The following is a 23,138-nucleotide window of genomic DNA, read 5'->3' on the forward strand; positions in this document are numbered from 1 at the left end:
TCCTTTGGTTTGAAGTCCTCAAGACATTACATTAAACTGACATCATCACAAAAAACTTTTAAAACACGCTGAGATTACTGTAAAGGTAAGATGTTCCCCTCATGGCAAAATGTTCCCTATCCTGGAAGCTAAAAGTGCCTCTTAACCTGTGTTGTCCAGTTTCGTGTATTTTAAAAATACCACCATCAGTACCGAAGCACGGATTTCTGCACTCTGCTGCAAGTCGCAACTGAGGCTTCCACCAGTGTGGCCACCCTGTTCTTGGTGCATTCCCATCTATATGGCCCACACAGGCCTAAGGCCTTAATTCATTCAGCAAAAACTTTTCCCTCCTGCTGTTTTCTTCCCCCCGCCCTGCTTAGTACCCTCCTTTCTCTCTAGGGTCTTCTCAAACTCACACCTGCCTCTCCTCCCTCTTGTCCTCTCTGTGTCTGCTTCTCAGGAGTCTGCCTCACAGATGGGCTCCCTGAGGGAGCCCCTGAACCCAGGCACTGCCTAGCCCTGTGGTGGCGCTCTGATTAGAAAAGACTGCTGTTGGGCTCCTTACAGCTGCATAACGAACCACTCAAACCAGTGGTTTGACAACAACTCATTATTTCTCACAATTTCTGTGAGTTGGGCAGTTCAGCTGTAGGACTGTGCAGCTGGTCACTCCTGGATTCAGTCAAAGCTAAGAAGGGGCTCTGAGGATCACAGGCTGGGTGGAGAGGGTTAGGCTTACTCCAGACAGCACTGTCAGCTGAGAGTGACATCAGCCCACCCTGGAGAAGAGCTTCCTTACAGTCACAGAGCAGTGCCACAGTGGGGATGGCTTCCTGTGGCATGGTGAGTCCCTGACGTCAGGAGCGCACATGCTGGGGAGGGATGGCTGCTGCTCTGAGAAGCCTGAATGACATGGGTTCTAAGAACCCATTCCACTCACTCTCTGTCCCTTCAGGAGCTGGCACTCTTTTCTGTGAAATGGCCTCCCCACCAACTGTCAGCCCCTTGAATTGGCTTCGAGTTCCTCATGCCTTGCCTGGTACAAGTTGCTCAATATGCACTTGGGCAACGAATTGGTGGCCTTGCACATCCTCATTATCTCGATGGAGATTAAACAATGTAGATAAACACAAACTACCACGTTGCTCAGCCGTCATCCTCCCACAGACCTACTAAAGAGACAAGACAACGTGCCCACACAAAGACACGGATACAAATGTTTATAGCAGCTTTATTTGTAATGGCCCCCTAAAACGGACACAGCACACATGTACATAAATTGGTGAGTAGATACATCAATAAATGGCCTATGACGGGATGGGATAGTTCCCTTGACTGCTTTCACGGCGGGAAATGGAGTGTCTCATTTCACTCAGCCCACTGAGTGCAGGAACCCAAGCAAATGAACTCCGCAACAGGCTGGGCCGGTCACCTCCTCTCCAGTGGGAGCAGGCTCTCTGCAGGCTCCGCAGCAGGGTCCAAGCATGTGACAACCAATGCTCTTTCAGCTCTGCCATCCGGGGACAGCCAAGTGCCAACCAGCTCAGTGGAGGGTTGGTGTGGCAGCCCCTGCCCTCTTGGCACCCAGGTTCTTGTCTGGCATCCAGGAAGAATCAAGTCACACGATCTCTTTGAAAGATGATAAATGCGGAAGACTTTATTGACCCATGGATGGCTGTCAGTGGAAAGGGAGGCTGGAAAGGGGATGGGAAGGTCTTTCCCTGATGACCGATCGGGCTCCTCTGGGAAGCCGCATCGTCTGAAGTCAGCCGTGTCTATCCGTAGTGTGGACCCTAACTTGCTTCTCTGCTTGCGGCTCAGCCGCTCAATCCTCTGCAGGCTCAGCCGCTTGTGTTGCTCTGCCAGCTGAAGTCTTTTATGGGCAAAGGATAGGGGTGGGGCAGGCCAAAAAGGCAACATTTGGGCACTGTTTTCACCTAGGGCCATGGTTCCAGGCTTAAGGGTGGAGTTTGGCTGGGAGCCCAGCCCTACTGTATCAATACAATGGAATCATCAATAAAACTCCTCAATAAAGGAAACCCTCCTGATACAGCAACGCATGTTTGAAAACATTGTTCTAAGTGAAAGAAGTCAGATATGAAAAACTTCATTCTAATGATTCCGTTCATATGAAATTCTGGAAAAGGCAAAACTATAGTTGGTAGAGAAAGTAAGACAGCAGTTGCCAGAGCCTGAGGGGATGGAGGAGGGAATCATTACAAAGGGAAGGGAGGAACGTTTTGGGGTGATGGAGCCCCGCGCTTGTGTGGTAGTAATGCAGCTGCAGACGTTTGTCAAAACTTGTTGAATGAAAGAATTTAAATATGAGCGATTTATTGTACTTCAATGATACCTCAATAAAGTCACTAGGAAATGTGGGTGTGATTAGACTCAGTTTTCAAGCTTGAGAAAGTTGGGAAAAGTCATGTTTAAGTAGCTCAGCAGACTGCATGTTGGGAAGTGGGGACCTGATCAATTCTCTCCTTAGGGCTGGGGTCCCTGGACTGTGTTTCCGGTGACTGTTGCCCAGGGTCCATCACATGAAAGGAAGAAGGATGACGGCATCCACCCACAATGGCTGCAGGGGGATGACCTGCGGCTGTGCCTTGGCACCTGTCATTCCTGCCTCGAGGCAGGAGCTTCTCCACTCCTCAGACCCTTAAAGTGAGACAAGACTAATGGAAGGACTCTGTGAGAGGCACTTCTGTGACAAACCCTTCAACCACTGCACCTGGCGCCTCTCCAGCAACCGGGGCTACTCCACCCCTTCCTGCACCACCAGGCAACTCTCCGAGGATGAAACACACCAGTCAGGTGGTAAACAATGACTCAGGACTGTACACCCGAAGCCAGAGGCTCTAACTAATGCGGTATGAAAAATGACTTAAAAATACCTGCCCTCAGCACGCTCAGGGGGAAACAGAGCAAAGACTAAATCTCACAAAGGAAATACCTCAATTATTTCAAACTATTATGCTAATATGATACAAATGGCATTCTGACCACCAAACGGGAGAGAAATTCTGGAGCAGAATCTCAAGCCGAAGAGGCACGTTTTGGTAGAGGAATGACCTCACCCCACCCAGAATCATGAGTTTGAGATAATGAACTCTCTGTGTAAGGTATTTTGTAACCTGCCAATCACTTTTACTCTTGTTTCTAATAATACTAACCTTGATTGATTTTGGTCCTTAAAATACCAGTTCTGCAATGAGAACACATGGACACAGGGAGGGGAACATCACACACTGGGGCCTGTCAGCGGGTGGGGGGCAAGGGGAGGGATAGCATTAGGAGAAATACCTAACGTAGATGACCGGTTGATGGGGTAGCAAACCACCGTGGCCCGTGTATAGCTATGCAGCAAACCTTCACAATCTGCACATGTATCCCAGAGCTTAAAGTACAATAAGAAAAAAAAATACCAGTTCTGAGACAGCTTTCAAACAGCTTGCAAAACCGAACTACAGTCGCCGCTGCGTGTCACATTAGAGTTTGTGTGCTGTTGCCCAACTAGACAGATAGCCTCCTGAGGGCTCAGATTCACCCTCATACCCTCCCAAGCACAGCACCCAGCACAGCTTGTCCTCTGGAAGAGGCAAAGATGGCTGGAGCAGAGGGTAAGAGCCCGGGACTGAAAGTCAGAAAACCTAGGCACTGGTGCAGACTGCTGACTGGCAATAGCAGTCAGTTTCCTCATCTGTAAACGGAGCCTCTATTCCTGCCCACTCTGCAGGACCCAGGGAGGTCAATCTGGAAATCGTAAAGTACCATTTATACCAGAGGCTTTACCTAAGCAGGGGCAGCCATAGTACCTCATGGGTGCCTAGACAATTGTTGGATAAAATGCTTAATATAGATAAGGTTGCCTTTGCTGCTTTCTCCTTTCTGCAATGACTGGTGGCTGTGTTACTGTCACTACCTTATCAAACTTTCATTTAAACAAAGTGTCTTGGTGATATAATGCCTTAACAGAAGGACCGAATCTCTAATGCTGATGTGCACTTGCCGGGAGCTGGGTTCAACTGCATGTTCACCGGAACCACAGGATCATTACACATTCACGCTTGCATATAAAGTTGCATTTACATTGGCAGACTTAAAATCCTGTGCTCAATAGATATAAATATGTAAATAAGCAACATAAACAAAGCTAAATATGTTATAAAACAACACACAAAAAGAGAACATTTTTTAAAAGAATGAAAAACAAAAGCTGTCTGGGGGGTAGCTCTGTGGCTTGTTGTGGGTGTAGCCTACACTTAGTTGGAGAACTGGCTCTAATGACTTGGCCCTGCACAGAGCTGAGAAGGGCCCCAGCAATGATTCTCCAAGACTGTCAGGAGCAGTGTGTCTATGAGAACCCTTTCCCACTACTTGGGGGATTGAAGATACCTGTCAAAGCTGATGGGACTGGTTTGGTCATTCGACAGGCAAGAAATTACTTAGCTGACCCCTGTGGGGTCTTTTTTTCTCTGCCTGCTCCCCTGGTGCCAGGTTGCAGGCTGATCTTGCCCCGTTCCTGGCTAATCAGACTGCAGACTGGTGGATCATGGGACCCATCTTTGACAGCAGGCATCTGGCTTTTGGTCTTGGGTGTCCAAAGGCTGATGCCCACCACCCATGGAGCTATAAGCTCCTGTTGTGAACCTATGATTTGTGTCCAGTTGGTTGAGTGCTGCTCTGAGTTTTAGATGAAGGAGTCCACCGTGGGCCTCTACCCCACAAGGCAAAGGAAATCAGGAAATGTATGTGGGAAGTGTCTTAATGAGGCAATCTGTGCCACTCTTCAATCATGGCAGGCTGGATAATGTCTTCCTAGTCTCCTCAGATTTTCAGTACCTTTTTAGTTAAAATGCTGAAACTTAAAGTTTGAAAGATACTAGAAACTGGCCTCATTCAATGTGTTAATCTGTTTGAATAGTGTCATCTCATTTGACCAGAGGACCCTTACAGATGCGGTGGCCATTTATCTCACAACTTCTTTGGCTATTTCCAGGTCCCCTGGCTGGTAATTTATGTTCATACTCACTCATGGGCCACCCCTCCCCATGAGGTCCTGGGCACAGTCACTCAGGGGCCATGTCTACCTGTGGGGTCCTGGGCACCTCTTTGCCAACCCCTCTCACAGAACCCTTCTGTGAACTACAGCCTTACATAATAAGAACTTTGTGCTTCTCAATATTTTTTTTTAGACTGAAAGGAAACTTTCCCCCTTTCCCTGACTTTGGCTTCAGTTAGTTATTTCAAATGGCAAATGGCACAAGTTATTAAAATTCCAACATGGAAAGTTGCTTAATAAACAGGAAAGGAGTGTTGAGGACCCACCACTGAGCACGAATGCTAACCCTGTGGTTGCTGGCCCGTTGTTTAGGCAGTTTTCGGGCTGGCCTTGGGCAGGGCTCTCCCTCTGTAGTGGACCTTCCTTGTCACTGTTCCTAGCTGCTGCTGTGAGCTGTTGTTATATGCACCACATACTTTCCTAATATCAAACTTAAGAAAGCAAAAGCAGGGTCATATGAAACAACCTCATTTATATATGATCTGTGTAATCATAGATCCACTTTTAGATGACATTTATTCCCTCATCAGCTAAATACAGGGTGTTTGGTTCTATGAGGTAATTCAAAAAGAGAACAAACAAATTGAGGAGCCAAAACATTAAAATCCAAAGGAGAAAAGAGAAATAAGACACCCAAATACATCTAAGGTAGAATAGGAGAACATTCAGGGGAGCAGAAGGTTTTTGGGCCAGGACCACACTTTCTTTTGAAAAAGAAAGAAAGAAAATGTGGTCCTGGCCAAAATGGAGAAGCAGTGAAAGCCCCTGAAGGAGGTAGAATCAGAGCTTGGCCTTGAAAGGTGGGTAAATGTGGCAGACGAAGGATGTGCACAAATCCTTTGACATCCTCCTCTTAAGAAATAGAATCTATACCCCTCCTCCTGAATGCCTGTAGGTTTTGTGAACTGCTTTGACCAATAGAACACAATGGCATTGATTTGTGTCAATCACCAGGCCAAGACCTAAAGATACTGGCAGCTTCCTCTTCCTGTCTTTTGGAATATCTGATCTTGGAATACTCTCTCTGGCATCCTAAGCCATCATGCTGGAGAGGCCACATATAGGCACTTTAGTTGACAATCTCAGCTGAGTCAAGCCTTCCAGCCATCCTGCCCAAGGTGCCACACAGGTGAGTGGAGCTATCTGGGACTCTCAAGTCCAGCCCATCTGCCAGCTTAGTATCACTGATGATCTCCATCAGTACCACATGGAGCAGAAGAACCGCTGACTTGAGCCCTTCTTAAATTCCTAATCTCCAGGATTGTGAGCATAATAAAATGGTGGTTGTTCTCTAAGCCTCTAAATCTGGGGTCAATTTCGAAGCAGTGATTGGTAACTGGAACAGTAGGGTTTTGAGTAACAGAGATAAGGGCCCAAAGGCATCCCAGAGACTGGGAATGTTGTAGGTAAAGCTATGAACCTGTGAAGATGCAGATAATAGATACACGTATTTTGAATTTTGGGGAGATTAGGAAAACTATAGGAAGCATAAGAAAAAAAAATCACTGTTGTACATGTTTAAGGGCTAAATAGAGAGTCTGAAGGTCTCTGTATATGTTATATATTCTTACATATGTATAGTTAATGAAGTGCCACTAACAGTCTATATTTTAAGTTTTTATTATAAAAATGTATAAAGATGTACAAACAGAGAACAGCATAATAATCCCCTGTTGTCTCAGTCTGTTTGGGCTCCTATAACAAAATACCATGACCAGGTGCCTTATAAACAACAGAAATGGATTTCCCACAATTGTGGAGACTGGAAGTCCAAGATGGAGGCACCAGTAGATTTGGTGTCTGGTGGGGGCTCACTTCCTGGTTCATAGATGGCGCCTTCTCACTATGTTCTCACATGTTGGAAGGAATGAGGGAGCTCACTAGGGGACCCTTTTTAAAGGGTACTAATCCCATTCATGAAGGCTCTGCCCTTACGACCTTATCACCTCCTAAAGACCCCACCTCTAATACATTACCTTGGGGGCACAGGTTTCAACAGATAAATTTTGGGAGGACAGAAAATTCAGACCATAGCTCCCGAACATATAATAATTGGGAGTCAAGGACTGTGTAAGTGGTTTCCTGGCAAAAGAATGATCTCTGTTTGCCAATCTTCCTCCTGAACTATTTTAAGTGAAATCCCATCCCTTGTATCATTTTACCCATAAATACTTCAGTATATAGTTCTAACAGACAGGGCTTTAAAATTGTAAATACAATACCGTTTTCACACTTAAAACATTTAGCAATGTTAAAATGAAGCCCACTAGGCCGTCGAATCTCTCTTACTGCTGGCTCCTCGGAAGCAGAGTCAAGCTGGACACGACCCTGCTTTGGTTGGTCCCTCTGAGGCCTCATAATCAAAGGCAGCTCCGTCTTAGATGTTCCCCACTTTCCCCAGTGTGCATTCGGCTCATGGCACACTCACAGGGTGGTGGCACTTCCTACAGTCCTCTATCCGCTATGGCCAGGTATCTGTGAACTGGAAGCCACAGAGGGAGGACCACTGAGGCCCCTGAGGCACGTGGAGGAAGGGGGATGCTGTGTCTGGACTGTGTTTGAGAAGGCCAGTCTGACAATGTGTGACAACGATATATGGAATGGATTGGGATCGTCCACAATGAGAGCTCCTGGCCAAGGGAAGGGAGGAGCAGAGAGGTATAAGAGCACTGGGTGGGGAGCTCAGGCCAGAGGGAGTTTGGTACTGAAAATAATTTCTAACATTTGCTGAGTGTTTACTGTGCACCAGGCTCTGTGCCTGTGATCCCTTACCCAAGTGTAACAGATAATATTGCCCCCATATTACCTCTGGCCTAGAGAGGACAGGTGATCTAATTACACAGTTTGTGCATAATGCAGAAAGAATTAGAACCCAAAGCCCGTGTCCTTAGCTACTGCCACATGGCAGAAATGAAGGCCCTGGGGTTCATTTGGTATATGGTGTATCAAGGGAGAGAAAATGTGTATTATTAAACTGAGTGAGGACAGAGAGAGACTTCGGGAAGCTGGTGAGTTTCGGTGGAGAACTGAATGAGCTGAGTTATTCAAAGTGCAGTCTGAGGACCACTGATATCAGCATCCTCTAGGAGCCAATAAAAACAAAATGGAGATATCTGGGCCCCACCCAAGACCTACAAAATTCCAGGGATGTGATCCAGCAATCCGCACTAACAAGCCCCTTGGGATTTTCAGACTAAGTTTGAGAAACACTGGAATGAAAAATCAGACCAGACTTAGCAGAGGGAGAAAGGAGGGTCTTGTACATGAAAGGGTGACAAATTTAAGTGACTGGTAAGAAAAGGACCTTTGATAGTGCCTCAAATGTAGTTAGCATTTTGTAAGTGCTACAAACTGAATTTTTGTGTCTCCCCTAAAGTCATACATTAAATCCTAATTCCTAAAGTGAGGTGTTGGGAGGTGGGGCCTTTGGGAGATGATCAGGTAAAGAGGATGGATCCCTCATGAGTGGGATTAGTGACCTCATAAAAGAGCCTCAGAGAGTGCCCTCACCCCTTCTACAATATGAAGACACAGCAAGAAGGTGCCATCTAGGAAGCAGAAAGCAGGACCTGACCAGACACCAAATCTGCTGGGGCCTAAGTCTTGGATTTCCAGCCTCCAGAACTGTGTGAAATCCATTTCTGTTGTTTATAAGCTACCCAGTTTATGGTATTTTGTTTATCGGCCCAAATGGACTAAGATAATAAGTAAATATCATTGAACAAATAGATGAAAAGGAACTTAGATATCAGTGTAAGAACTGACATAGTGTCTCTAGGCTGAACACATGAGTTCAGCGGACCCTCTGAAGGCAGAGTGAGAGGCTCCATGCTACAGAACCCTCTCTGATCATATCCCGATTAAGTGAAGATATATATATATATTTTTTTGAGATGGTGTCTCTTTTTGTCACCCAGGCTAGAGTGCAGTGGCACGATCTCGGCTCACTGCAACCTCCGCCTCCTGGGTTCAAGTGATTATCCTGCCTCAGCCTCCCAAGTAGCTGGGACTACAGGCATGCGCCACCATGCCTCGCTAATTTTTGTATTTTTGTAGAGAGGGGGTTTCACCACGTTGGCCAGGCTGGTCTCGAACTCCTGACCTCAAGTGATCTGCCCTCCTCAGCCTCCCAAAGTTCTGGAATTACAGGCGTGAACCACCATGACCCCCCTTAAGGGAAGAGAATTTGAATGTCAATACTAGAAGCAGATATTGGTAGCAATTTGGGATAAGGGGGGGATGATCTCCACAAGATAAATAAGATTATAGCCATTATGTTTAAGGTATGTTCTAAACCAACCCAAACAGAACATTGGCTTTTCATGTGCTTTGATTTTTCTTTGTAATGATAAATTTCTTGTCCTCAGGCAAAAGTAAATACATGCCTAGTTACTTTTAAAACTCCTATCCCCTATTCTACAGTTTCCTCAAGGGTTTAGAAGCACTTCTCCAAGATAACTTGATGTGTAACATTATCCTTCTGATTCTCTCTGACACCCTGGGCTGTATCACTATTTAACTCTCAGACCCACTTAGCACTTTTTTCTGTGGTCGGCCACCATCTGCCTTTACTAGCTCAGTGTTAGAAGACTTCTTTCTCCTTCCTGCTGGAGAAATTCAACTGCATTGCATGGAGAGCTAATTATGTGGAGAGATAGTAAGCACTTGAAAAGCCGACTGGGTGCGGTGGCTCATACCTGTAATCCCAACACTTTGGGAGGCCGAGGCGGGTGAATCACCTGAGGTCAGGAGTTCAAGACCAGCCTGGCCAACATGGTGAAATCCCTTTTCTACTAAAAATACAAAAGTAGCCGGGTCTCCTCGTGCATGCCTGTAATCCCAGCTACTCAGGAGGCTGAGGCAGGAGAATCGCTTGAACCCAGGAGGTGGAGGCTGTACTGAGTGAGATCAGGTCACTGCACTCCAGCCTGGGCAACAAGAGTGAAACTCCATCTGGGGTGGGGGTTGGAGAGAAGTGAGAACGTTGGTGAAGGAAAGAGGTAATTAGCTCAGTTCAGGGCAGATCTGGGAAGACAGGAGAGGTAATCTCACATCACCATCCTTTTGTAGCCCAGGCCTGGAAAGAATAATTAGGTGACCCGTTCAGAGTCCGTTGGGATAAAGTTGTTCTAGTTTTTGTTCACTACCCCGCCTTTTACGTGTCTTCTACATTTGAACTGGCCCGTTACTGGGATGCAGTAATGCCTTCTTTCCCTTGGTCCTCACCTTAACATTGCTGAAGTGTGCCTGGATTACAGAGCGGGCAACGGGAAGCAGTGGTTTTGTTCACAGCTGCAGGGCACCAGGTTCCTGGTTTCTCAAAGGCTTTTCTATTGGAAAAGTTTGGGTGAGACGATTTCCTGGACTGCAGCTCTGAACCCAGACTGTGGAGTCTTTCAAAATATCGCAAAAAACAGCCCCGCCTAAGGCATCCTTAAGAGCAGCTCTGAACTAAGGAAATTCCAAAGCTCACTTTACATACCAGGCAGAAGCAAGGCCCCCAAGCAGGGTGGGGAGGGAGATGGGGAAGGAAGGGGCGAGGAGTAAGGGGAACAGTGGTGCAGCTGGGGCGGAGGGAGAAAGTGGGAGAGCCAAGGATAGACCCCAGCGCTGGGATCCAGCAAGTCCTCCCTCTGGGTGGCCAGGGGGCCTCGTCCCTTCTCCGGATGCCTTCTCCCCTTCCCTGGGTCTCCGGAACCCAGCTTGTCCTCACCGCTTTCTCTGCGGGCAGCGCTGGCCACGCGGCGCCCAGCCGCTGGCGGTTCTCAGTGGCCGAGCATCCCTGGCCTTGGAGCCCAGGCGCTGCGTTCCATTTGGGGCAGGAGCGGGAGAGCGCTGGGCGCAGCCGCTTGGCCCTCAGCCGTTTGGCGCGGCGCCCACCCGCTAGGTCCCGCCCCAGCAGCGAAGCAGGGATAACCCGCGGCCGCGCCTGCGAGCTCGCACCCCTCTCGCGCGCCCAGTCCTCCCGCGCAGCGGCTCAAAGTGCGCCCCTCGCCCTCCTGCTCGCGTCCCGCTGCCATGGCCGCCTCCCCCGCGCGGCCCGCTGTCCTGGTCCTGACCGGGCTGGCGCTGCTCCTGCTCCTGTGCTGGGGCCCAGGTGAGCGGGGCAATGCCAGGCTGATTCATAGCGGCACCAGGGGTTAGCCCCGCGTGGGGCTTCTAGGGTGCCCGAGGAGAGCGATCGGTGATGGGGTGGCGGCATAGGGACCCATCCTTAGCCTAGGCAGGGCCAAGGGGTTGGTAGGGGACCGGGTCCAGGGTTTTGCACTCGCACGAGTGCGAAGTTGTGCGCTTGTGCGGGTGGAGGGAGCACCTGGGTCAAGGGGAGGGTCTCAGATCTCCCGGGCAACCTTGGGAAAGGAGGGCCAGGCATCCGAAGGGTGGGCAAGTTATGTTTCGAGGCTTAACGTAAGGGGCAAAGGGGTTGTGGGGGTTTTACGCAGCTGGTAACCCAGAGGAGGCAAATAGCACCATCACCGTGATTCCCTTCCAGGCAGTCGCTTGGCAACAGAGTTGACTTGCGCTTCCCCGCTGGGTCAAGTTGCAATTTGCAAAGCTGGGCGCAGGCCTCACACCCCAGAGAGGGGAAAGGCTCTTAAAGGAGTAATGCTTACTTTTTTTCTGCTTCGCGGAGCTCCCAGCGAATCGGTTGAAAACTCTGAAAATTCCCCGCTCGCTCTCTGTAAAACGTGCATTCACAGGCACACCCAAATGATGGGTGCTCCGACATCTGACCGCTGGGCTCCACAGGCCCCACTTTAGGAACCATAATCTGAAACTGTGGTTTGTCCTGAGTTACCACCTTCAGTGGGTAGGAGGAACCTTGGTGGTTCACAAGTGGCCTCAGGTACACGACTGCCTTTGAAGCTTACATCTTGGGGAAGCAGGCATTGTGACCTCGGAGTTACTGGTGTGTGAACTGACTTGCCCAAGAGCCTGAGACTGGCTCTGTCCCACTGCAAAGCAGCTGGGCACTGCCTAATGTAAAAGGTAGGCTCACTCGATTGCTCAGTTTCTGTATTTTGCTCTTTCAAAACAGGTATGAAAGCTAAACTCCAGGTTAGAAGAGGCAGGGGACATTCAGTAGGAGTCCCAGGGTTGCAAGAACAGCAGGAGAGGTAGTGGGGTTTGTCCAGGTGGGGGGAATTACTGTTCCACATTAGAATCACAGGCGAAGCTAGTCAGTCATTTCCAATTGTATGGTTTACCTGCCTCCCGCTCTTTGTTCTTGCCATTTTAAGAAGCACATCTGGGCTGGCCTTGGTGGCTCATACCTGTAATCCCAGCACTTTGGGAGGCTGAGGGGCGCAGATCACCTGAGGTCGGGAGTTCGAAACCAGCCTGAACAACATGGGGAAACCCCATCTCTACCAAAAATACAAAATTAGCCGGACGTGGTGGCACATACCTGTAATCCCAGCTACTCGGGAGGCTGAGGCAGGAGAATCGCTTGAACCCGGGAGGTGGAGATTGCGGTGAGCTGAGGATTGCGCCATTGCACTCCAGCCTGGGTAACAAGAGCGAAACTCCGTCGCAAAATAAAAAAATAAACAAATAAAAGAAGAAGAAAAAAGCACATCGGAATAAGTCGAGTGAGCATTGGCTACAAGCCATTTATTTTCACGACTTGTATTTTATTTAGTTTATATGTAACTCAGTGATAGAAGTCAGTTAAAATATTACCAAGCTGGGATGGGATGTGAAAGTTCTTATATAATGAATTTTTTTTTTTTTTTTTTTTGAGAGTTTTGCTCTTGTTGCCCAGGCTGGAGTGCAATGGCATGATCTCGGCTTGCCACAACCTCTGCCTCCTGGGTTCAAGCGATTCTCCTACCTCAGCCTCCCGAGTAGCTGGAATTACAGGCATGCGCCACCATGCCCAGCTAATTTTTGTTGTTGTTGTTGTTTGGTTTTTTGTTTGTATTTTTAGTAGAGACGAGGTTTCTCCATGTTGGTCAGGCTGGTCTCGAACTCCCGACCTCAGGTGATCTGCCAACCTTGGCCTCCCAAAGTGCTGGGATTACAAACGTGAACCACCATGCTCAGCCTACAATGAAAATCTTTATGTATTCCCAAAGGTGACTCTTTATGCCACCTCCAAACTTTTTTTTTTTTTTTTTTTTTGAGACAGGGTCTCACTTTGTTGCCCAGGCAGGAATGCAGTGGTGTGATCATAGCTCACTGCAGCCTTGATCTCCTGTGCTCAAGCCATCTTCCCACCTCAGCCTCCCAAGTAGCTGGGACTACAGGTGTGTCACACCATGCTTGGCCATTTTTTTTTCCTGTTTTTTTTTTTCTTGCTTTTAATTTTTAGTAGAGATGAGTCTCGCTATGTAGCCCAGGTTGGTCTTGAACTCCTGGGCTCAAGTGATGCTTCCGCCTCAGCTTCCCAAAGTACTAAGATTATAGGCTTGAACCATCACGCCCTTCCTCACTCACAAACATTTAATAAAGAAAATGACAGTGGCCCTTTCTTGATCAATTTGTTAATACTAAGCACCTTCAAAGGAGCATTTTGCAGCTCTGAATTTGCTGGGAGAGCTAATACTAGGCAACTGGATTGGATAAATTCAGGAGTGCTTATTATTGCAGCCTAGAATGAACAACTGATGATATTGGGTGAAAAATCCATAATACAGAAAAAAATCACAGCTGTTCTATTGTTCCTTATTCTTTTCCTCAAACAACTTTAGTGTAGTGTCCAATTATATGTACTAATATGGAGTTCGGTGTGTAGTACCTGGCACAGTAGCAACATTCATAATTCATAATTTGGAACTTATTTGTGCTTTTCAGTCTATAGCTAAGGTTTGACGAGGCTCTCGTTTCTGGAGTAATAGTGACATACATTTGCTGCAAGAAATTGCAGCCTCATTGCAAATGCCTAAACCCAATGTCTATTTCAACATCAGACCACATTTCATTCATTAATTGTTAAGCACTTTTACAGAAGGCAAACAGATGGAGGGGCCATACTTAATTCTGTATGCACTACCCTGTGAGCTGTTAGAGACTGACAAATGTTAAGATATTAATGAATGCTATCATTAGTGCCAAGGATCATATCTGTCTCCCTTGGCAAATATTTTCATAGATTTCTTCATTGAATTTAAGCTTGGAAGAGAAGTAGAACATTTAACAGTAGTCTCACCCCCATCTAATTAGAAAATCCCCTCTACAGTAGCCTGGTCAAGTGCTCCTCTTTGTTTATTTATGTTCAGATGCCTCCAGCAACTCTTAATCTCAAACCCCCCAGGGCCATTTGTCCCATCTTGGGTGGCTGGCTGTCAGGGTGTTAGAAACCTTACTTCATGCGCTAACCTATGGCCCAGTGGCCCCTCAAAGCCATTGCTCTACTCCCACAAGTTTCCTTCCTTCCTTTCTTCCTTCCTTCCATTCTTCCTTCCTTCCTTCCTTCCTCCCTCCCTCCCTCCCTCTTTCTTCTTTCTTTCTCTTTCTTTTTTTTTCTCTTTCCTTTCTTTTCTTTTTCTTTCTTTCCTTCTTTCCTTTCTTTCTTTCTCTTTCTCTTTCTTTCTCTCTTTCTTTCTTTCCTTTCTTTCTCTTTTTCTTCTTTCTTTCTTTCTTTCTTCTTTCTTTCTTTCTTTTCTCTGAGATAGAGTCTTACTGTCACCCAGGATGGAGCGCAGTGATGCTTGCTTCATTGCAACTTCCGTCTCCCAGGTTCAAGCGATTCTCCTGCCTCAGCCTCCCGAGTAGCTGGGACTACAGGCATGCACCACCACACTCGGCTAATTTTTGGTATTTTTAGTAGAGACAGGGTTTCACCAAGTTGACCAGGCTGGTCTCGAACTCCTGACCTCAGGCGATGTGCCTACCGTGGCCTCCCAAAGTGCTGGGGTTACAGGTGCAAGCCGCCGCACTCGGCCCCACAAGTTTTATTCTCTAGGTTAAACACCTAAATTCCTTTAATTTCTTCTCATATAACATGTGCTTGGGCCCTAGTCCTCTCTGGACACTCTCCTTTGACCACAACTCCACTTTTTCTGCGACCTTCTTCAAGTGAGATGATGTGAACTGAACTAAATAGTAGAGGGGAGGTCTGCTCAGAGCTGTGATGGAACAGAGACAGGACAGCTACTTTCTTTTTTTAAGTATCCTTTATTGAACAGCCTAAGATTGCAATGGCTTTTTAAACAACTACATCACTGTAGACCGACCTGAGCACAGACGGCAAAAACCACTGCAGCTCTCCCACAGGCTGCTGTGCACTACGCTGATATCTTAGCTTGTCGCCCAGCAGACTCCCAGCTCTCATAGGGAAGGTGCGAGGGAAATCACCCTCTATTCCCTGGCCCTTCAGTGTGGTCCCTAGAGATCTTATGAAGCCATTTCCATGCCATTAAACCTCGAAAAATTGGGTGGCCATGTAATTTATCATCCAAGCTGAAACACTTTTGAGAGCAAAAGGAGGCACTATCATTAATTTACAAGGACAAGAGGTATATACCAGGGCTGTCCCTGGACAGCCAGAAAGTGTGGCCACCCTACCCGTGAATTACGAGGGAGGCACTTAGCAGGAAATAGACTTAATAAGTTCTAGCAGGTTCTCTGTCCCATCCCAGAGGGCAGGCCAGCAGGCTCCCTGGATGGCCCAATGACTCTGAAGGCAGCTAGGTAGCACTTTAATTCAAATGCTGCAGGAGGTTAGTAGGTTAGGTGGCTGCTTACGGACCATGGGTGTGCTAAGTGACTTAGGCTGAAAGGCATTCGAATTCAAAATTTGTAAACACTGAATATGCTAATAAAATGCATCCTCAGGTAGGGCAGCCAGCTTGTAACTCTTGGCTATGGATATATTTTTCTCCCCAACTCCATAGTAAATTCTTTATGCAGAGGTTCTCTTTTAAAACATTTATTTTTTCCCCCAGCTTTATTGATCAATTTATTTGTTGATTCACAAACAAAGCAGAGCTTCTTAATTTTATTTGGGTCACAGACATTTTTGAGAGTCTGGCAAAAGCTATGGTTCCTATTCCCAGAAAATTTGCCTTTGCAGATGCAAACACAATTTTACATGCCTTTCCAGACCCCCTGGAGCCTGTCCATGGAAGGAGAGGCTAAGAACCCTGCTGAGCAAGTGGTCACGATGACCTCCATCCTGGGGCCTGACTCCAGTTCCTTACACCCGAAGATGCGCTACTCACTACTTACGATGTCAGCATGTCTGCATGCAACAGTTAAGGGTCAGAGGCTTCTATAGGTCCGCAAGCCAGTGCGCTGGGTGGAAGTGTGTGTTCTATCAGGCCAGACAAGGTATTTTCTATTAAAAATGATTGAGCTGATCAGAAACACTTTTAAAAGTGAATACAAATAACAGCAAGTGGTACAAATCATGCCTGATTTTAGGATGATCTGGGCAAGATACAAAACCCGGCTGCACTTTTAGAGAGCGAAGGCAGGTTCCCCAGCGTGTGGGAGCCTGACTCCCATTTCTGCCTGCCTCTGTCTTCACACAGGCGACCTCTCTGGATCCTGTCTTCTTCTTATAAAAACACCAGTCACTGGATCTCTATCCCTCTAAATCCCATACAATAACATCTTGAGACCCTCTCAGTGATGGGTCAGGCTGGAAAAAAAAAAAAAAAAAGAAAAAAAAATGTTTTAAATGAAAAATCTTGAGATCCTTAACGGATTATATCTGAAAAGACCCCATTTCCAAATAAGCTCACATTCAGGGGTTTCTAGTGGATCGGAGTTTCAGGAGGACACTATTCAACGTATTAAACCATGAAGCGAAAGTTTGCAGGAAGATAAGCATGACAGATGGCTGCCCCTTAGAGTAAGACACAGGGCTAAAAGAACCGCGTCACTCTGACTAGCACAAATCGTAATGCCCTTGGTCTGCTGTGGTCATTATCACCAGTATTAGCCATGGGCAGCCTGAATTGTTTGTCCTGCAGGACAGGGAATACAACACGCATTAAATACTGTGATGTTACCAAGTTGCCAAATCAAGCCAGGGGCCCGCAGTTCTTTTTTCCCACTCTGATTTCTGCCTTTGATAAATTGAAGGGAGCAGTGTCACTCTGATATGGATTTCAATTTTCATTCCTTTAGGTGGCATAAGTGGAAATAAACTCAAGCTGATGCTTCAAAAACGAGAAGGTAAATATACCCCAAATGGATAAGGGATGCATTCTTAACTGGATGGAAATGAAGTGGCAATATGGAATGTGCTCACTGGAGTCTTGTATTTGGAAAATCAAAAGTGTTTATTCCTTAAAAGGTTAGCATATATGAAGGGCTTATTCTGTGGGTATGTGCTATGGTATTTTATGAGATAAATATTGGAGTAAATGTCTGAAGGTTATTTTTCCGAAACCTGTCAGTGTGGACTTTAAAAGAAACAGTGGTGCAGTTAATTGCATGCTATTTATTTTAGGACCATGAAGCACTTCAGGGATTATCTTTGGAGCATACACTCCTCAGCTGGTGGGGCAGGCGTGGAACGGCACTGTTGCAGTAGTCCGTGTCTCCCATGAGCTCGTGGGGAAGGGTTTCAAACAGGAAAGCCTTGCTTGTTGTTAGCCTCTGTTGTGAAAAATGCATCGAAGATAAATGTGACAGTGGCAAAATGTCATAGAAATTGAACAGTCTGGGGGTCACAACACACAGGTTCTGGACCTGCTGTAATCAGATCAGGTGAATCAATCGTGGGGTCTTGTGAATGTCATTTTCCCTCTCCCAACTTTCATCTCTATCTGTAAAATTAAGAATCCCTTAGAAGTGAAAAAGTGTCATCACACTTCTGATGTGACCATTTAGTCACTTATTCTTTCCCTCCTAGTTTATGGGGGATTCTAGCAGGCTGAACTTCCTTCCTGAAGTGGGGTCCTCAGTCGTTCTTCCCACACCTGCTAGTTGCTGCTCAGGGACCCTCCCACAGGTGGCTGGAGAACAGGTGGCCACTCTTGCAGGCAAGGAGTTCCTTGGGGGAGGTCCCAGCATCTTTCCCTGGGTTTCCAGCCACCCATGAAGCCCTGGCCCACCCCCAATCTCTGAGGCGGCTCAGAGTGTCCCCTCCCTGTGCTGTGTGGTCGTGAGAGCCTCACCTCACCGATGCCCGGGATGAACAACGCCCTCACGGAACCAGCTTGTTATAGGTGAGCAAGTTGCTGAGGCAGTCACAACTCCTAGGTGTGCTTCCCGCAGCCTTGTCTCAGTTCAAACCAAGAAACACATATTGAGCACCTACTGTATACAAAACAGTGTAACAGTCCCTGAAGGGACTGCAAACAAACAAAAATCCCTGCTGATATTTATCCATATGACCAACAAACGCATCAACCCTGCATTTGCATGATCCTGTGCATTTTTCCTAACGTCTTTGAGAGGGACTGTCCATCCACTTTTCTAGATAAGGGGACAGGGGCTGAGAATGTGACAGCAGGGGCAGAATGCCTAATGGCACAGTGGCTTCCTCGAGCACATCCTGCAGAAGTGGTTCCGTTTCAGCAATTGAGACTGTGATGGAAAGGCGTTAGCAGCAGCAGTGTGAGGGTGCGGGTCAGTATCCTGCATCAATGGTCAGACTGTGAGGCGCAGAGAGGCATTGGCTCAAGGGAATTCTGTGTCTCCGCAGCCTGGTGTGAGAATCAGCTCTACTGTTGGCCAGGGTCTGGTCCCTGCTCACCCGGGGCTCGTCATTCCAGTTCCTTTCTCTTACACAATCTCCTGAGCCAAGCACAACCCTCTTGTGTTTGCAAATGCAATGGACATGCCCGTATGCCTGTGTGGCACTAGACATCCAGTCTGTTTCCTGAATGATGAGCTGAATTTCATTTCTACCCTGAGGACACAGAGGTTGAAGTTTAGTCCATGCCTCTTTATATGGCTGTACCAAATAGAACTTACCAACAGGAAGCATGGTGATGGATGCTGTGACGCTGTGTCACATTGCGACATGCAAGTAAGAATGAAGTTGAGAGTTAAAATCTTCCTATGCATGGTGGTGGGGATGGAATGTATAACAGGGATTCACCGCCAGTGAGGAAGGAAATCATTCTTTGTGCTTTGGGGATGGGGAATTGATGATTTCAGCACCTGTTCCAACTAAGACCAAAGTGGCCGTTGATGAGAACAAAGCCAAAGAATTCCTCGGTAGCCTGAAGCGCCAGAAGCGGCAGCTGTGGGACCGGACCCGGCCCGAGGTGCAGCAGTGGTACCAGCAGTTTCTCTACATGGGCTTTGACGAAGCGGTGGGTGTTGCCTCTGGCTGCAGGCCTGGCTTCCACAGGGCAGGGTGGCAGGGAGGAGGCGTGGCTCGGGGAAATAGGAAGCAGAAAATTCAGCTTTCTGTTCATTCCTAAAGTAAGGGCCCCATCATATGCCAAGAGTTATCAGGCACTGGATCATGTTACCTATGTTGTAAAGTCAGTGGCTGGAAGTTTCCACCAGGGCACATTCAGGAGGCAGAACCCAGGGCAGTCATGAACGAAAACAGCGGGGACCTAGATTCATCGAGAATCTGACTTTCTTGGCAACCCTTTTAACTTGGCTGAACGGTTTTGCCAGGGTATCCTTAAAATAACTCACAATCCCCCCAAATCTTTTCACTTTTACCTTGAAGACTGTCAGAAACAACAGGGATGCCAGGATCTATGATGATAATGACAAGAGATGAAAAAGAACCTGTAAAGAGAAGATGGGTCTTTGTAGAGGTTTTGGGGAAAATTGGTCAATGCACTTATAGGAAAAGATGTTTTACAGTTCATGCGCCTAGATGGCACTGGTGGACGCATTCATTGAATGAAAGACAAAAGGTTTATAATCTTAGGCTCCCAGCTGGGGTGCCTGTGCAGGTGAGATGGCAGCCCATGGAAGTCATAGATATGGTCACATGGATGTCCGTCCACGGTGACTGACCTCAGGTGATCCACCCATCTCGGTCTCCCAAAGTGCTGGGATTACAGGCATGAGCCACTGCACCCGTACCTGCATGTTAAACTCCCAATGCCCATTTTAATGATGGTCATCAAAGAAATGCAAATTACTGAAAGAGGATATAGCATTTTCGTCTATCAAACAAGTAAACATATAATTTTAGTTTTCAATGAGAACACCAGATGCTGCTGAAGATTCCAGAAAACTGTTGCTCTTACATGTGACTCACAGGAATGCACGATTTGACAATACTCAGAGATACTTAAACACGATTCCACCCTTGCCCCAGGAACTTCACTGGGAAGAATGTGGTCTAAGTAAAGGGCAAACTGCACAGAGATGTAAATAACAGCACCTGCCTTTTGGGTTGTTGTGAATGTGAAGTAAGTTCATACCTCTAAGTACTTAGAATCATGCTCGGCTCAGAGTTTGGCTATACGTGTTCAGCTATTTGCACAGAAAAAGAAAAAAAGGCAAAAGGACACTTAGGAAACAAGTAATATGTCCAATGGTTAGAAATGTGAAGGACATTATGGTATAGCCACATGATTTCGTTTTATGTAGCCATTAAAAATGATGTGTCTAAGGGGTTTAGTTTTTTCTTCACCTACTGCAGTATTGTGTATACACCATCTAAATGAATCACGTGCGCATTGTGAAAAACACTTCCAACTGCCCAGTTGGAGGTCCTGCCCATGAAAAGCCCATCTGCTCCCTGGTGGGGCTGCACAGGCCACGAGTCCTCCCTCTGCGTCTCACACAGGGAGGTATGAACTTACTTCACATTCACATATGGCGGTGGGCAGAGGTTGCAGTGAGCCGAGATCGCGCCACTTCACTCCAGCCTGGGTGGAAGAGTGAAACTCCCTCTTAAAAAAAATAAATACATAAATAAAATAAAATGAGAAAACCCAACAAGCAAGATTGTTTCACTGTGGCCAAGAATGTTGTATTATGGGAGAAGCAAAACTAGAGATGGAGCCAAAGAAGTCGGTGTCCTCCTTCCCAAGGCAGAGGCTGAGGTGGGTTCAGATGATTCAGACCCCAGGTATAGAGAATGGCAGTGAGAAACTGGAATCATGCTCTTTAGCCTAACACTAGCTGGCCCACTACCCACCGAGTGTGGATGACCACTGAGACCCAGAGACCACAGTCATGGGCTAGACTGGGGATTCCAGCCTCTCAAAGTTCTCAAATATTAATGAATGTTCATTGGCAGTCTTGTTAAAATAAAAGCAAGTTGCTGAGACCCAAACATCAGAAAGTTCCATGCAGGAGGCATGGAGTAGCTGGTGCCTGAGAACCTGCATTTGTGATTTGGATGCAGGGGTGCATGGGCCATGCTTGGAGAAAAACTGGCCCTGCACCCCAATAGCATGACCTGTTCACCTGCCCATCTGTCATCTCCCTGCCTTTTTGCTCTCACACTAAATCTCTTGTCACATCCTGAGCATCAACACACGAGTCCTAGTCTAAATTAATCTTACACCTTCACCACCACCAAAGAAAAATTAGTCTCTTCTTTAAAAAAAAAAAAAAAAAAACGTATTAATAGCCAAGATCAGTTGCCCAAACCAAAAACCTGAGCATCATTCTACACTTCTTACTCAGCTTTAGCTTCTCTATCCCTTTTATTATCTGTAACTGTCTCTTCTCGTATCTGTCACTCAGGAACAGTAGGCTTCTTGAAGGCAGAGACTGTTTTTGGCAGCCTTCCAGTGTCCAGCACAGGCCATGACACACAGTGCCCATCTCAAAAGCGTTTGCAGAATAAATAAGTGCATCTGTGTACACTCTAACCAACGACACAGGTATAAGAGTTACCATCAAATGTACCCCCAGTTCTCTGCCCTAGCACTATAATAGGCCAGTGCAGTGGTTGATCTAACTCAGGCAACATTTATTAAGCATCTACTACATGCAATATAAAGGGCCAGGCACAGGAATGGGGTAGGAAGGTAAGACAGTGTTTGCCGCAATAACATGTGGCCTAAGGGTCAGGCCAAGTTGTTACTGCATTTGGGCAACTGTCCATTTGATTTACAGAGACAGAAAAACGTTTAAGTCTGGAGTACATTTAACATATATTTTACAAAAGTTTGCAAAGGTATGGGCCTGCACTCCTTTGGAAAAAGATAGCTTTTATCAGAGTGAATACTGCTGACCGTGTTGGCCTCTGAGCACAAGAATACGATAACAGGGAGTTACTAAGGGTTGTTAATCACTGAAGAAAAACCACCATGGAGAAAGCCCATAGGTCAGATTAAGTCTTAGGGGACTGTGTGTCCTTAAATCCATTCTTTATCATTCTCTCTCTTTTCCTCCAGAAATTTGAAGATGACATCACCTATTGGCTTAACAGAGATAGAAATGGACACGAGTACTATGGTGATTACTACCAACGTCACTATGATGAAGACTCTGCAGTTGGTGCCCGGAGCCCCTACAGCTTTAGGCACGGAGCCAGCGTCAACTACGACGACTACTAACCATGACTTGCCACACGCTGTACAAGAAGCAAATAGCGGTTCTCTTCATGTATCTCCTAATGCCTTACACTACTTGGTTTCTGATTTGTTCTACTTTGTGTGATCAAAAAAGAAGAGTTAAAACAACACATGTAAATGCCTTTTGATATTTCATGGGAATGCCTAACAATGCATCTCATTTAAAAATAGAAATAAAGCATTTTGTTAAAAAGAAAAGTCTCAGAAGTCATTTGGGTGCAAATTAAGCTGGTGACATTTCTCGTTCCCTTGATATTTTGAAGTTGCATCTGAGAGGCACCTCTCCGTTATCACCCTGAGATTCCTCACCGCCACCCAGGCAGACCACGGGACTGAGCAAGAGGTCTTCAGTTTGTTAAAACGCAGTCTACATGAAATGCAAGACATACGATTAGCAAGAAAAGCTAGTTGAAAATGATCTGTGGTTATTAGCCCTTTGTCAGATGAGTAGATTGCAAAAATTTTCTCCCATTCTGTAGGTTGCCTGTTCACTCTGATGGTAGTTTCTTTTGCTGTGCAGAAGCTCTTTAGTTTAATGAGATCCCATTTGTCAATTTTGGCTTTTGCTGCCGTTGCTTTTGGTGTTTTAGACATGAAGTCTTTGCCCATGCCTATGTCCTGAATGGTACTACCTAGGCTTTCTTCTAGGGTTTTTATGGTATTAGGTCTAACATTTAAGTCTC

The 23,138-nt window shown here is 46.6% G+C and overlaps 1 protein-coding gene across 1 annotated transcript; it reads left to right on the plus strand.

Moving 5' to 3' along the window:
* Positions 1-10,924: 10,924 nt before the first annotated feature.
* Positions 10,925-22,653, plus strand: ECRG4 (ECRG4 augurin precursor). The gene is made up of 4 exons (XM_008008298.3): positions 10,925-11,141; positions 17,123-17,170; positions 19,106-19,263; positions 22,276-22,653. The coding sequence occupies exons 1-4, from the start codon at positions 11,063-11,065 to the stop codon at positions 22,435-22,437; spliced, it is 447 nt and encodes a 148-aa protein (XP_008006489.2). The 5' UTR covers positions 10,925-11,062; the 3' UTR covers positions 22,438-22,653.
* The last annotated feature ends 485 nt before the right edge of the window (positions 22,654-23,138 follow it).

Source organism: Chlorocebus sabaeus, chromosome 14 (genome assembly GCF_047675955.1).
Source record: "Chlorocebus sabaeus isolate Y175 chromosome 14, mChlSab1.0.hap1, whole genome shotgun sequence".
Lineage (NCBI taxonomy): Eukaryota > Metazoa > Chordata > Mammalia > Primates > Cercopithecidae > Chlorocebus > Chlorocebus sabaeus.

What these genes read in the sequence shown, in the direction of transcription:
- ECRG4 (XM_008008298.3), top strand. Translation starts at nt 11,063, where the DNA reads ATGGCCGCCTCCCCCGCGCGGCCCGCTGTCCTGGTCCTGACCGGGCTG. An exon ending in GATGCTTCAAAAACGAGAAG is followed by an intron (nt 17,171 to 19,105) that starts GTAAATATACCC and finishes TGATGATTTCAG; the next exon opens with CACCTGTTCCAACTAAGACC. An exon ending in ACATGGGCTTTGACGAAGCG is followed by an intron (nt 19,264 to 22,275) that starts GTGGGTGTTGCC and finishes CTTTTCCTCCAG; the next exon opens with AAATTTGAAGATGACATCAC.